The 16,240-nt window shown below is 31.5% G+C and overlaps 1 protein-coding gene across 1 annotated transcript; it reads left to right on the forward strand.

Annotated features, from left to right (window-relative positions):
* Positions 1-540: 540 nt before the first annotated feature.
* LOC145576980 (NAD-dependent protein deacetylase SRT1-like) lies at positions 541-10,031 on the forward strand. Its single transcript, XM_081634680.1, has 14 exons — positions 541-1,113; positions 1,957-1,986; positions 2,080-2,172; positions 3,286-3,405; positions 4,845-4,945; positions 5,125-5,233; positions 5,496-5,575; positions 6,015-6,093; positions 6,353-6,406; positions 6,503-6,599; positions 7,434-7,516; positions 8,357-8,424; positions 8,694-8,799; positions 9,227-10,031. Exons 1-14 carry the CDS (start codon positions 1,015-1,017, stop codon positions 9,596-9,598), a joined length of 1,491 nt encoding a protein of 496 aa, XP_081490806.1. The 5' UTR covers positions 541-1,014; the 3' UTR covers positions 9,599-10,031.
* Positions 10,032-16,240: the final 6,209 nt, after the last annotated feature.

The following is a 16,240-nucleotide window of genomic DNA, read 5'->3' on the forward strand; positions in this document are numbered from 1 at the left end:
TAATTTTGGTTTGAACCTTCATTAAAATTGTTTTTCACTAGTTGTATAGTTGTATTAGGCCTCATTTGGTTAATAGGGGAAATAAATTTCCGCAGGAAGTTGTATTGCATGGGAAGTTATTTCCCCCTTTTTTTTTTTTTTTTTTTTTTTTTTTTTTTTTTTTTTTTTTGGAATTTCTTTATGTTGTTTGGTTGTGACAAAGGAATTTGAAATTTTCATGAATTTTGATTGACCAAGGTGACCTAGGTAATTTACTTTTTATGTTTTGTCAAAAGTAGAAATTCTCATAAATTCCAACTTTTCCCATTTTTGCTTTTTTATATCAACCAAACAACTACCTTAATTACAAATTTCCATGACTTTTTATCCCATCTTATTTTGCCAACCAAACAAGCCATTAAACCCTTTTTGGTCGAAGAAATTTGGCTGGAAAAGAATAAAAAGGAAAAGGTTTTATTATGTTTTCATGTTTGGTTTGATGAATGAATGACATGAGAATTTAAAGGAAAGAAAGGGAAGTAAAAGGAAAGCTGCTTTACAAATTTTTGGCTTTCCTTTCCTCCCAAAGTGGAGAAATTCGACTGAAAAGAGAAAATAAAAGCATATGCATATTTCTTTTTTCTTCTCTTCATTACCTTTCATTAACCAACCATTCGAAATAAATCTCTCTTTTTTTTTTTTTTTAATACTAAATAAATCTCATTCTTTATTTACTAACAAATTTTATTTTTTTTCTTTTCCTTTTTCATACTTTCCTTTACTAACAAATTAACAATGAACCAAACAAAGCATTAGTGTATACTAGTAGAATTTCAGATTTCTTGCTAATTTTGGCTCTTGGTTTCCCCTTACAACACAATTTGCCAAACAGGCCCTCAGAAAAAAACTCTTCTGCTAATTATCTGATCAAATATTCTTCTCTTTAAACCCTTGATCTGCAGATAATTTTAGAGAGAGAAAGAGAGAGATATAGTAAGAGAAAGTACAGGAGAAAAAAGGGGGTGTTTTACAACTATGTCTTTGGGGTATGCTGAGAAGCTTTCGTACATTGAAGATGTGGGCAAAGTTGGGATGGCTGAATTTTTCGAATCACCTCGCATTTTACAAGAGAAAGTAAGGGTTTTTGATAACTTAGGGTTCTATGATTTATACCCTTCTTATTTGTTTGATTTATGCATTTATTTGGTTGTTCACTTGTAAAGTTTATGACTTTGATCTGTTTTTTTAGTGCCCATTAAATGCTATTAGGTTTATGGACTTTGATTGTGCGGAATTTATGTGATATTATGAATTTTGATGATTTGGTCATTTGGGTTTTTCAGATTAGTTCTGTTTGAATGAAACGAAATGAAATTCATTAGCTTCATAACCTGCATTGTTGGAATTTGTAAGATGATAATGATGGTTAATTTGTTTAATCAAGTGTGATTGAGGTTTGATTGTGCGCATTCTTGTGGTTCGACTACTTTGGATGAATCAAGAATGATTTATTTCGTGTCCGTCGTTGTGGTATGTATATGAATTTGATCTACTTGGTAGGGAAGTGAACTTTTTGCTTTGATTCTTGAATGGAGGTAGAATTGCGTAAGGATATAATAGCATGTTTATGTTTTACTGAAAAAGAGTTTGTCTGCATATCGTCATAGTTAGCATTGTCATGTAAATAATAGTGAAGGCAGGATGTTGTTTTTGGTGACTGAAAGTTCGCCTTTGGAGCATTTGTGAGCAAATCTTGTTTTCATCATGAAAGCAAATTGTCAATACTTTAGGATTCTTGCCTGCAATGGTATGTCACCACAAATAGCATGCACTTTCAGACACGAATATCTTTTAGGCTTACATTAGCATGACATGAACAACTGTTTCTTATGCTTCCGAAATTATCTTTTGCAAGTATATGTATCTCTTGTAATATGCAACACTCACTTCAATAATTCTGCTCTATGGTTCCGGCAGGTAGGACAACTTGCGAATATGATTCGAAAGGTTTGAGCTTCAAATCTTACAGCATATCATATATCTTTGATGATTCTTTCTATGTTTCGTTAAATTTTCTAAGCCTCATTGGTGTTCTTGCAGAGTAAGCATATGGTTGTATTTACTGGTGCTGGTATATCTACTTCTTGTGGGATTCCTGATTTTCGAGGTCCCAAGGGAATCTGGACACTTCAGGTAATGTTATTCGTTTGTGTCATTTCTGTTTGTTGATTGCAGTGGCATAAACCTGAAGAAATTTTTTTTAAAAGCTACGGAGTAGCAATTTCTTTTTGGTAAATCTAGCTGGATTGATGGTTATTATTATCTTATGCTTAGTGGTTTCTATGACGTTATTCTTATTCTTCTTTTGCTTAGTCATTTAGTGGTTCATAAAGTTAAGGAAGTTATATTAGGAAGTATGTGTCTTAATGATAATCTAAAACAGATTTTATATAAATCATTTTGTCAGCTGTTTTTTCTGCTTTATGACAATTTATTCGGAAGATTCTGTAAGAAGACTTTTTACGAGCTTTGTCATGGTTGTTTTGAGTGGATTCTCATGCAGATTGTAGAGTAGATCTTTCTTTTTTCCTCTTTCAATGTTTGGGAGCTTGAGACTTTGTGATTGAAGCATCACTTTTGTTGTTGATGTGCACATCTAAACCTGCGGCTGGAATAAGCTTTTGGTTTGCAGAACTCTAGGGAGTAGGGCCGGGCTATGAATTCTATAGCATCAAGAAGAGCCCAGATTTTTTTCCCTCCACTCCTCTGTACACGATAATTTCAATCCTTCATTTTTATATCACGCTCCAACTTTGTTATTGAAGTCTCTTTAAGGGATTATTAGGATCAACTTTATCAATCATATACTAGTGCGACTCTATATTGTAATATTGCCCTGATATTTTGCTGGAAAAAAGCCCTTAAAATGAACTTAGTTTTTTGGTTTTCTAAAGTGATGGTTATAATCGAATTTGTAGTTTCTGGCTCTGTCAATTGAAATGCACGCATTCACTTGTCTTGCCATTATGTCAATCTGTTGAAGACTTAAAGTTAGAAATTCAAAGTGCTCATCATTTGTCATGAACCCTTACAAACTGTTATCTGGAAACACATTTTGGTTCTTGCCCTCCCAAGTCCCAATTGATTTATTGGTTCATGTAGTCAATTAGTTTGGGCATGTTGCTAGATTATATATCTTTTACAAGATTGATATTCTGCTATGTAGACTTGCCACGTATTCTGCATATTTATCATTGCTTATGAATCCTTCAGACTGATGTTTATTATGATTTCTTCTGGTGGCAGCGTGACGGCAAGGCCTTACCTAAAGCAGCTTTGCCTTTCAATCGAGCAATGCCTAGTATAACCCATATGGCTCTGGTTCAGCTAGAAAAAGCTAGTATCCTCAAATTCGTTATTAGTCAGGTTTGTTCTCTCTCCAAGATTTTATATGTGTAGAACTAATGGAAGATTTGGTACAATGAAAGCGTGAGATTGTTTATTATTGGTTCTTGCTGGATAGAGTAAACCTTTCCTATGCTTTGTAATAGGTGGCATGTAGGTTACAATACATACAAATATTTTGCTTGGGCATCAGTCAGCATACTTGTCTTCAGAAGGACTGTTTATTCCCTCAGTTATAGTGTAGTAAAGAATTGTAGTTAAACATATCTAACCTATATCTTTATTACTATCCTCGTTTTATATAAAATTTGGGGAAACCGGAAACAAGTTAGTTGAATTGGGATTTTTTAGATATGAGAAAATAAAAAAAGAGATTCCCTTTAGATGCTTTCTTAGAGTTCACTTTATGTTTTCTAAGCCTGAGGTCCCATTATTTAGTTACATATATCATTTAGAATTGGTGCCAAATTGTAGTTTTTCCTTAACGGGGAGTTTGGTAAAAGGGATAGGGGTAGGAAGGATAAGAGGGTGGGATAAGGATAAGGATAAATTTAAGTGTGTCCTTGTTTAGTAAGAATTGGGAATAAGATTAGAATAAAGGGCAATATACTAAAATACCCTTACTAACCCTTCTCTTCTCTCTTTTAACTTCCTTTTTCACTAATGGTATAATGGTCTTTTAAGATCAAAATCCTCTTATACCACCCCCCTAGGTATAGATTTAGAGGGATAAAGATTTTTTTTTTAGTTTTTTTTATCCATACCCTTCCTCTATTCCCTATCCACCAAAACAAACACTAAACGTCACCGATTCCTTCTTTCTTATCCCTATCCCTTTACCCTTATCCCTCCTACCATACACCTTCTGAAGTTACTATTAAGGTTTAAGGGTACTGTCGACAAGATGTAGGCTTGTAGGCTTGACAAACTAGTTTCAGAAAGAAACTCTTACCAAATGAAGTAGTAGTTGGTAACAAAATTAGTTAGTAGGTCTATTAAATCTATTTTTGTCACATAATTTGCGAAATTTTCACAAGTTATATATTTTTTGAGGAAAGAGAGAGTAATAAACAGTAAAGATATCGTCAATCTTGGGCTGGAACCTTTGCTGGATCCTTATACTTTCATCTGAAGGTATAAAGACTCTGCTGGAGACTAACTATTATAGAGAAGTAATTGTCTGTACGACTGTACTCTGTAGCACTACTCTTCCACTTCATGAGGTTGTCCAGCAGCTCTAGAATCCTTCTTAATTATCAGAGACATTATACTGATTGTGTAATACTCATGGATAGGCAAATGCATTGCATCTATAGCTCTATACTTGGTCAATATGACTTCTTTTTCATTTTTTTTATTTTTTATTATTTGCCTGAAAAATACTGCAGAATAATTATTTACACATGATTCATTTTCTTGTATCAATCATTATGCTAAGTGATCTCGTTTTGAAATGCTAGAATGTTGATGGTCTTCATATTCGGTCCGGGATACCACGGGAAAAACTTGCAGAGTTGCATGGGGACTCCTTTCTGGAAGTTTGCTCATCTTGTGGAGTCGAGTAAGGCTTGATACTTAATCTTAATTTTTTTTTAGAGGTTCCTTTCTATGTATTTTCTTTTTCTATAATGTTACTTTACATTTAGTGTCAGTTGGTAGTTGAGAGGTGCATTTTTGCCTTTCATTTCTTATTGACTGATCTTTATTGATACAATCTCTCTGTTGAATGTAAATTGGAAGATATGTACGAGATTTTGAGATTGAAACAATCGGATTGAAGGAAACACCCCGGCGTTGTTCTGATACATCTTGTGGTGCAAGATTAAGGGATACTGTTCTTGACTGGGAGGTAGCATGCCTCTTCTGATGCCATTTTCTTTTCTGATAGGTTTCAGCTGTAAAACCTAGAACTTCAATTTTAAAATAATTATTTATAGAGCTATATGCTACTATCATGTTGGAACATTGCAATTGCAACAAAACAATGGTTGGAAGGGTCATCATACATATCATGGACAATGATCCATGAACATAAGTGGATAGAACACAGTTTTTTGTAGGTGTTTCTTCTGAAAGTACTAGTCCTTTTTACTCATCAATATACTTTTCAGGATGCGTTACCCCGAAAGGAGATGGATGCAGCTGAAAAGCACTGTAAAATGGCTGATCTCATTTTGTGTTTAGGGACAAGGTAATTATCTGATCTCTTGTCAGTTTCTGTTCATTTTCTTACTTGTATTTGTTGATTTATTAGCACGTTTCATTAATGAATGAAAGACAACTTAGTGGGGCTCTCTATTAGTGTCAACAAGACAACAACACAAGGTATCTGAAATACAGGCTAAAGTAAATTAGTGAGCTTTTCTGTACGCATATGAGAAAATGAGGTGTCTCAAGTTATATTTGTTGCCTTTCTCTCTTATTCTCAACTTTCCTTTTGCTGCTAAGTAGTTGAGATACAGTGGCATAAGGACAGTGTGAACTTAGGCCAAAGGGTTTCAACTACATAATCTATTTATGGTTAATGTTGAAACCATCTTGCCTGCATATTCTTATAGCTTATTTGGTGATTGTTTTTTAGTCTATTTTATCAACAATTTATTCACCATCATTGTCACTTCTTGATGCAGTTTGCAGATTAAACCTGCTTGCAACCTGCCTCTCAAGTGTCTTCGTGGAGGGGGGAAGATTGTTATTGTGAATCTTCAGGTACATATCTGATCCTAATGCCCCCTGCCTTTGAAAGGAATAAGTGAAAAAATGGGTGAATGACTTTTTTTTTGAATAGAAAATGGGTGAATGACTTGGTGCTTTTATTTTTGCCAAGAGTTAATGAATTCCTGTTAATCATTGTGTGTGTGTCATTTCCCATTTCCTTCATCATGCAAACTCTTTGCAGAGATGTTAGTTATACATATCATGTTTGTATTATTTATTTATTTTATATATATATATTTTATTTTTGCAGGAAACTCCTAAAGATAAGAAAGCAAGCCTTGTGATCCATGGACTTGTAGACAAGGTATGTGTTTTGTTCATGTTGCTTCTGGTTTGGCCCTCAGTAGCTTCTGTTCCAGCTAATTTATAATCTGAAACAATTTGCTTATACTAATCTCAGGTGATTGCTGGTGTCATGGAAAGTCTTATTCTTCACATTCCTCCATTTATTAGGATAGACCTTTTCCAGATTTTTCTTAGTCAAGCTGTTAGCTCAGGTATCTTCAAAATGATTACTATTTCTGTGAATTTTTTTTTTATTTCATATAACCTGTGAATTTTCCATGTTCATTTGATGTTGCTACTAAATGCTGAGTTATGAGCTATGGACATATTTTCTCCGTTCTTTTTCAATCACAACGTCGGAGATTTCATTTTCAAGATTGCCAATGCACATTTTATAACATAAATATTTAAATTTTATTTTAGTAAAAGTTAAAAAAAGTTGATTATTTGAAAGTCTATTTTGAGATGAAACTAACAAGATCCCACATGAATTTTTTTTCCCCAACATATAAATCACAAAAAATGATCAAAGAAGTGTTTGTGAATTGTGTAAAATTTCAAATGTTGCGATTAACAAAGAACGGAGGAAGTAAAATATTACAATATGTAATTATATCATCCTAAAAAAATTATTTAGTGTAAGAATGTAATAAACTTTGTAACTCTCATTTTAAAATTTGAAAATGAAATAACTCTTTACTGTTCGTTTTTCACAAGTAAATTTCTGATGTATTTCTAATTGTCTTATCTCATGTAAGGAGGTAGTTTATAGCTTCAAAGGAAGTGTCAACTATACTACTTGCTTTTGACATGACTTTTGTTGCTTCTTTCTTTAATTCATGTTTATAAGGCACTTGTTAGCATAGTTATTAGGGATTGGTTGCTTGTAACTTTGTTTTAGAATAAATCAAAATAAGTGATTTTTGTTAATTGATGTCTTGATGATGATATTCAATGTGTAATATTTTTCTTTGATAGCCATTTCCGTCCATTTGGAGCAACAATGCTGTTTTTATTGTATCTTCTTATCGTTTGTGTGTCTGTAGATAAAAGATACATGAACTGGAACCTTAAGGTTGAAAGCGTACATGGAAACAGAGCTCCACTGCCATTTGTTAAAAGTGTTGAGGTAACTGTTCTGAAATCTCTTTTATCAAAGTTCCTTTTGTAATTGATCTAAAATTTTACATTAAGTCAACTGTTGGAGCTGTTCAATAAGCTAAGAGGCTTTTTTTTTTTTTTCCCCCTTTCCTTTTCTGTTTAAAGCTATGGCGAATGGCATTTAAATTAATAGTGGTAGATTACTGTCTATTGTTTTGCTGTTTCTTAAACTGTTGCAAGTCAGTTGGATATTAATCTAGTGGTCTAACCAAGATATAAGTTTTGTTCCTAATGTAGGTTCTGTCCACTGTCCAGTACTTCTCTTGTGTTTACCCAAAATGTAGTCCATGGAAAAGATCAAAAGAAGTGGTGTTAAATTACAAAAGCTAGATTACTAACATGTGCAATGTAGAAAAGCATAAGAAGTGGTGTTAAACTACAAAGGTTGCACACAAAATAGATTTGGAAAGTTGAAATAGTAGGCTGATGTTTAAAACAGCTCTAGGACTACCGCAAAGAGTGATTTGATGATCTCAGGAGAATGATATAGATCTATAAAGTTTGAGTGATAAATCTATAAAGTTTGAGTGATAATGGAAGAGGGAGGGGGGGGGGGTGAATGGTGTTACGCACAAACTTTTAGCATGATTGAAATTTCGATGACCAGTTGTTAGGCAGTATTAGTAATGAAGTGTATAATACGCATAATTTTGTGGTTGATAATGGAGTATTTCTGGTTTTCTTTGTTGGGAAGTTGATAATGGGATCAGTTATCCTCTGTTATGTGCTGCCTTGATGACATTCTTAGCAGAACATCAAGCTCTCTAATTTTACTGCTGGACTAACAGGTTTGGCTTTTGCATCGTAGGTCTCCTTTGTTGACAGACAAGATCTGAAAGCTGCTGTGTTAGACAAGCAGCCATTTGTGCTGAAAAGGTATGAGTATATTTGTCAAAGTGTAGTGAGTCTCTGATAATGTTTCAGTGCTAAACAAATTTTTTACATATTTTATTATTATGTTGTGGTGTTCAGTGATTGCCAGTTTGCCATAGAAATTTCCACGACTTATTATAATTATCTTCTTATATCAGCGTTTTAAATAAGTCTGGCTGGATGGTTTGAGTAAAGCTGGCTGTTTATCAAGTGATTACATCTGATCTTAATTGTTGTTTTGTTTGGTATGCTGCCTTTTATTCTCAAAACAGGAGGTTTGTGAGAATTGTGGAACCATTTGAAGTGGTATTGAAAATCAACTTCATTGATGCCTGCCGTTGTCGCTATGCACAGATTAAAATCCCCGTCAATTTCAAAGTAAGTCTTGAATTTGATTTTTTTTTTTTTTTTTTTTTTTTTTTTTTGAGGGGAATACATTAGCCACGGAAAGAGGGCCTTAGTTTACAAACTGGAAAAATATAATCATAACAAGATGAGCTGATTTTAACTCGAACTGCAATTGATAGGTTTAACCTGACTTGGAAAGTAAAATGGCTAAAATTGATAAATATGTAGTACTTCACACTTTCACAGTAAATTGAATTACTGTCAATATGAGTTATGACCCTATTGGTCCACTCGGATCCAAACTGAAATACTTATCATTTGAATGTGCCCTGATCTAAACGACTCTTTTGCCACCTCTACTCACTAGAAGTGATCAATGTGCTGCAGAGTGTTATTTTATGTGGTTTATCTACTTATTTTTCTTAATCTTTTGATGTATGAAATGGAGTATATGCAGGTTTCAAGAAAATGTCCCCAATATGACAAGGAAGCAATATATCAAAATTTAAGAGAGGCAGCTGTGCAAGATTCTCGCTGTGGGCAGTACGAGGTTATTCAGAGAAAGGCAAACTTATCCCCAAAATACGACATTACAGTGTATGCCATCGTTACCAACATTGCAACCTATGATAAAGCTGTGGCCAAAGCATCATCTGAAGGAGTCGTGTGTAATGGAGATGCGAAAATAAAGAGCGAAAGCTTGATGAATAACAGCTCAGAAACTGATAACAAACCACTGAGGTTTCTCAAAAGGAAACACAGGCTTACTCACAGTCCCAAAACTGCTAACAAGCAACTGAGACTTCTTCAACCGAAAAGTAGGCTTTAAACTTCTGTTATCCCCAAAACTTCTGTAAATAAGATACCTTTCTTTCCCCTACTATCTTAGCGTCGTAAAAAGCATAGCTTAATTTAATGGCAGTGATAAAGATAAGTTATTATGGTGGATATTACATATTATACAGAATTAGCGTTGCACATAGGAGGCTGAGTGAATTTTGTTCGATGTAACTCTCAGCCTTACCGGTTTTCGGATAGGTGTAAATTGGTGGTGATCGGTGTAAACTCTATCTCATGTACAGGCATTGCTCTAACAGTTTAACAGTTTAAGATTATCTTCACAAGTCACAACTATCATGAGTTTGTTTCCTGGTTTTTAGACACAGTCTAAGCTTTAACATAAACTTCCACTACACAACAATCTTATTGTCTCATTGGCCCTTTGATGTGGGACCCCTATTCTGGTACATGAAATTTTCTTTTTATACGGAGTATTCTTTTTCGAAAATTTTCAACTAGTTTGTAATTTGTATGATGGCTATGATCCTATTGATTTTTTAAAGTGTTACAGTTTATTTTGCGCTATGTATAAGCTTTAGCTTGAAAGATAGACATCATAATGTAACAATTGCATGAAAATTTTGAACTATTTGGTCTTTGAAAATATGCACTAAGGATCTTACTAATTACGGTTAGTTTTTCTCCCAGATTTAATTAAACTTAGTAGAAACATGTTGGGAACTTTTGCAAATCTACCTAAACAAAAGGGATAGCTTGAACTATTTGCTAAATTAAGCATTAATATATTAGGTGTAACATTGAATTTCGGTAATAGACATTAGAAATAGATCATTGTTTAGATTTAATTGAAGACAATAGCTCAAATGAGTAGATAGTTGGAATGAAACAAATATGATATTTGTATTGAACACTTAGCACCAAGATTCATAATATTAGAAAGAAACATTAGACTTTTAATTTGTGAAAACACAAGCATATAAACGAATTGATTCATAATTATATTATTTCCAACATATTTTGAAAGAAAAATTAAATGCATAATCTATAAATATAGAGTAACCGATGTTCATTTTCCTCACGTGGAAGAATATAGCGTGTTATAGCTCTATTTTCTCACGTGGGCCTCATTTTTTACCGTTGCACACACTAAGCTATACTGAATTACAGATCACACTAACGACACTATTCTATTTTCTTTCTTTCGTTTTCCTTTCTAGTTTCCATAAACTCTCTTGCAAGTCAAATTAAAATGTGGAACTTTAAAGATTTCAAGTGATATTGATTAATTAATAACGAATACATAATTGCTCTCCATATAATATCTTTTACCTAATTCGTAACTGAAATATGAATGAGCAACGAATATGAATTTTAGGACTAAATAACGAGAGTTCTCATTACTTTATCCTGCAAACGGAAATAAATCAAGATATTAGAAGGATTAAAACCTAGAAGGAAATAATTGAGCTGGAAAATAGAGCCTAGATAACGCTAAATTCCTTCATGTGAGATTCACTATTTACCACTACACTCATCGACTTGTACAAATCATAAAAATAACATTTTTATTCTCTCTTTCCTTTTGGTTGGCTTAGCTTACTAGCTAGATTATTGCCTTAACTCGATCTCTTGCATGTCGGAGTAGTATATTTTCATTTGATTAATAACTACGGAATAGGATACAAATGAATTCAAAATTTAAGATTTAGTTACGAGAGATCTCATTACCTAATTACCTTAATGTGCAAATCAAAAGGAAATCACAACATTTATACAATAAAAATTAAAAACAATTTGGTTTCCAAACTTTCAAAATATATTAACTTAAACAGATTGATTTGATTATAATACTTATTTGGTATTATTTTTATATTATTTGAAATGAAAAAAAAAAAAATGAGAGAGAATTCCAACCTTTTTAACAAGCATTTTCCTCCAAAAAAAAAAAAAAAAAAGAAAAAAAAAAACACACACACACACACAAGCATTTAATTTATATCAATCCCTCCATTTCTTAATACATAATGTATAGGTTATCGACCTTCTTAAGTTATAACTCCGATAACCTCTATTTTGTTTGATTTGTAACTAAAACAAGTACTACATGTTTTTTTTTTTTTTTTTTTTTTTTTCCCTTCTTCCTGGTTTTAGTGCATGGTTTTGGGTGGGGACATGCATAAAATGACATTAAATCACAAGAATAACCCCTCGCACCCCTTTTGAAATTAAAGGACCATATAACGTTAGTTGCCACTTGCAAGATAATACAATGATATAAATCGTTTTATTGCGTAGAAACACACACACACTCTTCATAATAAATACCCCTTTTAGGATTTAGTCATTCATGATTCATTCAAAAAAAAAAAAAATATGTGTAGTAGAGTTGGCAAAAACTAACACGACACATGATTCAACACACCTAAAAATAAATAACCAATACTTCACAGAAATGGTGATATATTTTGAACGTTTCAATACGACATGATACATTATACGAGTATTAATTAGGTAAAGTCAAGGCGTTAGGCCCTGTTCACTTCACCTTAAAAAAAATTATTTAGTAAAAATAATTTCATTTCATTAAAAATAATATTAGTTTTGTAAATTAAAAATAATTTTAATTCAATAAAAATAAATTCAGTGCAGTAAAAAATAGTTTACTTCAGTAAAAATAAATTAAGTTCAGTAAAATCAGCACACCTATAAAGAAGAATTATAATAGAGAATATGTAAAAATAATATAAGCTCAGTAAAAATAATTTTACTACTTAAGCAAATTAATTTCAACTCAGTAAAAATATTTTATGTTCAGCAAAAATAACTTCATTTCATTAAAAATAATTTCAGTTCAACAAAAATAAGGTGAAGCGAATATAAATATTGTAAAAGTTAAGATAATATATATATATATTTATTTATTTATTTTACAAAAACAAAGGATCATAATAAAAAATATTAAAGTTTAATAATAACAAAGGGATTATTATGTACGTGCAACTTTGGAGTTTCTTATATCTCACAAATAATATCCGAAACTTGCACATAATAATTAATGGAGGTAGTAATAACACTAAACTAAAAATATCAAACTTGAACAAAACCCACCATAGTGGTACTCACTACACTTAGATTATTATTATTATTATTTTTTATATATATATTTATTGAAACTAATAACAAAAATATTAAAAGATATAAAAAGAGGAAAGGTAAAAAATAATCAAATTTTCGAAGAATTTTGACTATTTTTTTCCTATTAAACACTAATTTTGATGAACCCTATAGTGAAAAAAGGAATAGAGATTGAGGAGCTAGATATGGTGGTGGCTAGGGTTTTATAATTTAATCAGCATATACTTAAATAAATGTTCAATAATTTTTTCATGAAGAAAAATAAAGTATGATCAAGTTCTATTTCCTCATGTGGGCCTCATATTTTACCGTTGCACATGTTAAATTAAATCTAGGTCATACTGATCTCGTAAACGACACGTCTCTTAGCTATTGTCTTACTTTTAGTTGACTTTCTAATTTCCTCTCTTGCAAGTCAAATTAAGATGCGAAAGTTTATAGAAAATCCAAATTATTTCAATTCATCACTAACGAACTCATAACTACTAGATCCTTCTATACCTAATTAGTAACCGACAAAATGCATATTAAGATTAAATTACGAGAGTTCTCAATTACTTTATTCAGCAAAATATAATCATCATAAAATCAAGCTATTAATCTTGAAATAAATATATTAGAATTAACATATTTATTTTTTAGTTTATAATCTTCACAATATTTTAAAGAAAGAATAATACGATTAATTAAATAATGTTAATGCTATTACATTTTATAAAATACTTCAATTCATCCTTTTCTAAATACTTGGACGTTCGTTTTAACCTAGCTTTTACATTTCATATATTTATTTATTTATTGACATCATCGACATGTTAGTTATCTCTCATATATAACAAGGGATGCATTTATTTTACCTGAATTATTTATCTAAAATTATTATTTACATGCCCTAAACTTATTGGGCTGGCCTTGAATATTATACGGAGTATTATTTATAAAAACTTGTTGAACTTGGTAACTCTTATTTAGTTAATGTCACTATTGAACTTGATAAATTTAAAACTCGTGAAAATAAGACGGGAAATAGAGTGGCCTTGATAACACTATATATATCCCCTCATATGGATCACTTTTTTGTATTTATCAAGACAGGAAATAGAGCCTTGATAACACTCTATTGCACGTTAAATTAAAGGAGGAATTTTTTAGTAAAATCTCAAGAAAATTAGTTTTTTTTTTTTTTTTTTTTTTTTTTTTTTTTTTGAAGGAAAAGAAAAATTAGTTAATAAAACCAGAATAATATAAATGATTTTTAAGATTTAATTATTAGAATTCTCATTACTTTAATAGGTAAACAGGAAGAAATTATAACATTTATAGAAAAATAGTCCGATTTTCATACATTCAATATATACTTCGTATTAGCTTAAACAATTCATTCAATAATACTCTGTGTATAATACGAAGTAATTATTAAATTTATATTGTTTTAGATGAAAGAAATAATAAGCTAACCTTTTAATACATATATTTCAATTCCTCCGTTTCTTAATACATGACTTATTATTGACCATTTCAATTTCTCCCTTTTTTAAGACATGTTTTTTTTTTAAGTGCATGATATTGTTTAGGCTCATATGTAAAAGATGAGCACATATCACAAGAATAATCCCCATTCCTCCCTTTTAAGAAACGGCCAAATAGTGTAGCTGCCAGATTTCGTGTTTCCTTAACACAAACACACTCCATAAATACTCCCCCTCTAACAACTATTTCATTCACACCAAAAAAATAAATTAAAAAAAAAAATAGATAAAAAAAATTTTTAGAGAAGGAAAAAACTATGGAAGAAGGAAACTCAAGCAACAAGAATAACCTCACATCATCCATGAAAAACAAGTCTAGAGTATCCAAACTTGCAACTGGTAACAAAGTTTAAAATTATTATTATGTTTAAAGTTTTTAAATAATTGGTTCATTTAATTTAATTTTTTTTTTGTTTCTTATATATGTGCATTTTTTTTTTGTTTGCTTTTCTTGCTTTGATTTGATCATTAACAATTTTTACTATGTCAAAAATGATATTTCATGATGTCTAACAAGCATCCAATCATATACATTTGCACGTACTGATGCATGAGCGCGATGTCATAATCTGAACACTTGGATCGTGACAAGCGCACCTAGCTAGTGTGATAGAATTTTCAAAAATTTGAAGTTAAAGTTATAAGTTGAAATTATTCGGAGAATCTCTATAGTTTTGGATTCATTCGAGTGTACGTTATTTCTGTCTATTTAATTATTTTTATTTGAGGGCTCGGGTTTGTTGGTAGATTGTGTAAATGGTTTTTCTGGTTTTTTTTTTTTTTTTTTTTTTTTTTTTCATTAGTAACTTCATTATTTTGAAACAAATAAAATAGAGTTGATGTCACATAGATGTTTGATTTGCTTATGAAAAAATCCTACTGATCTCTTTTTATAGTCATTTCATTTACTCTACAAATTATTTTATAACTCACCCTAAAATTAAACAACCAAGACACCCAATTCACAATTCCTTTTAAACAATTTGGTAAATCATACATAAAATTTTGGTTACACGAATATTTCTTAATTTAAAATAATCTTAGCATCATTTATCGGAGATATTAAATGTCAATGCTTATAATTATCGTAATCAAGCATTTAAATTATTGCACAATTTTGTTGTTAGTTGTTAAAAACAGTTATACCTCGTTCAATTCTATTTCTCTGGATTCCTTTTGCTTCATTTTGTGCAGTGTCCAACATTGAATGTCTGTAGATTAAGCAACATATTGCATGGCTATCAAGTCCAAATATGGCATTACATTACAAAAGAGGGGAGGGAGTGTGTAACTAATAGAATAAATCCAAAGTAAGGAGTAATTAATAAAGAATGAGATGCATGTGACATAACACTTATTAAAACCCTTTTGACACTTTTTGTTATAACAGAATAATTAACTTCTAAAAAACAGAAAAAAAAAAAAAAAAAAAAAAATTCAAATTTCAAATGAGGAATTCAGTTAGTCTATAACTTATTAATTGTACGCAACATCTAACTCTTTAACACTAAACCAAGATACATACGTACCACTAGTAATTGTACTTAGCTACTCGTAGTTGTAGTTTATAATTTTATATATATGCATGGATAGATTCATGTTTCTTAATTTTATGATTATTAATTAATAATCTCTTTTATGTTTTCAACCACCACAGGAAGTAACATACCACCGCCACCTAATGGGAGCAACCCTCCTCCTAGGTCAAGATTAGGCCGCCCCCCGCTTCATCCATCATCATTGACAAACGCGGCAGCTCCACGCCGCCGTGGTGAACAAGACCAACACATACCGATCTCCAATATAATCCGTGTGATGAGACAAATCCTACCCGCATCTGCCAATATATGTGACGAGGCCAAAGAAACCATTCAAGAGTGTATCTCCAAGTTCATCAACCACATAACTGAAGAGGCCAACAAGATACGCACGGAGGAACAACGTAAGGTGCTCACGGCTGATGACATAGTAGCAGCCATGTCCAAGAAAAGGTTTGAATCCTATGC

The sequence above is a fragment of the Chenopodium album genome, chromosome 13 (genome assembly GCF_948465745.1).
Source record: "Chenopodium album chromosome 13, dcCheAlbu1.1, whole genome shotgun sequence".
NCBI classification, from domain to species: Eukaryota; Viridiplantae; Streptophyta; class Magnoliopsida; order Caryophyllales; family Amaranthaceae; genus Chenopodium; species Chenopodium album.

Excerpts from the sequence above, each read along its gene's own strand:
- LOC145576980 (XM_081634680.1), top strand. The coding sequence starts at position 1,015 with ATGTCTTTGGGGTATGCTGAGAAGCTTTCGTACATTGAAGATGTGGGC. Across the intron at positions 1,114-1,956 it reads CTCGCATTTTACAAGAGAAA|GTAGGACAACTTGCGAATAT; the intron begins GTAAGGGTTTTT and ends TGGTTCCGGCAG. Across the intron at positions 6,094-6,352 it reads TTGTTATTGTGAATCTTCAG|GAAACTCCTAAAGATAAGAA; the intron begins GTACATATCTGA and ends TTATTTTTGCAG.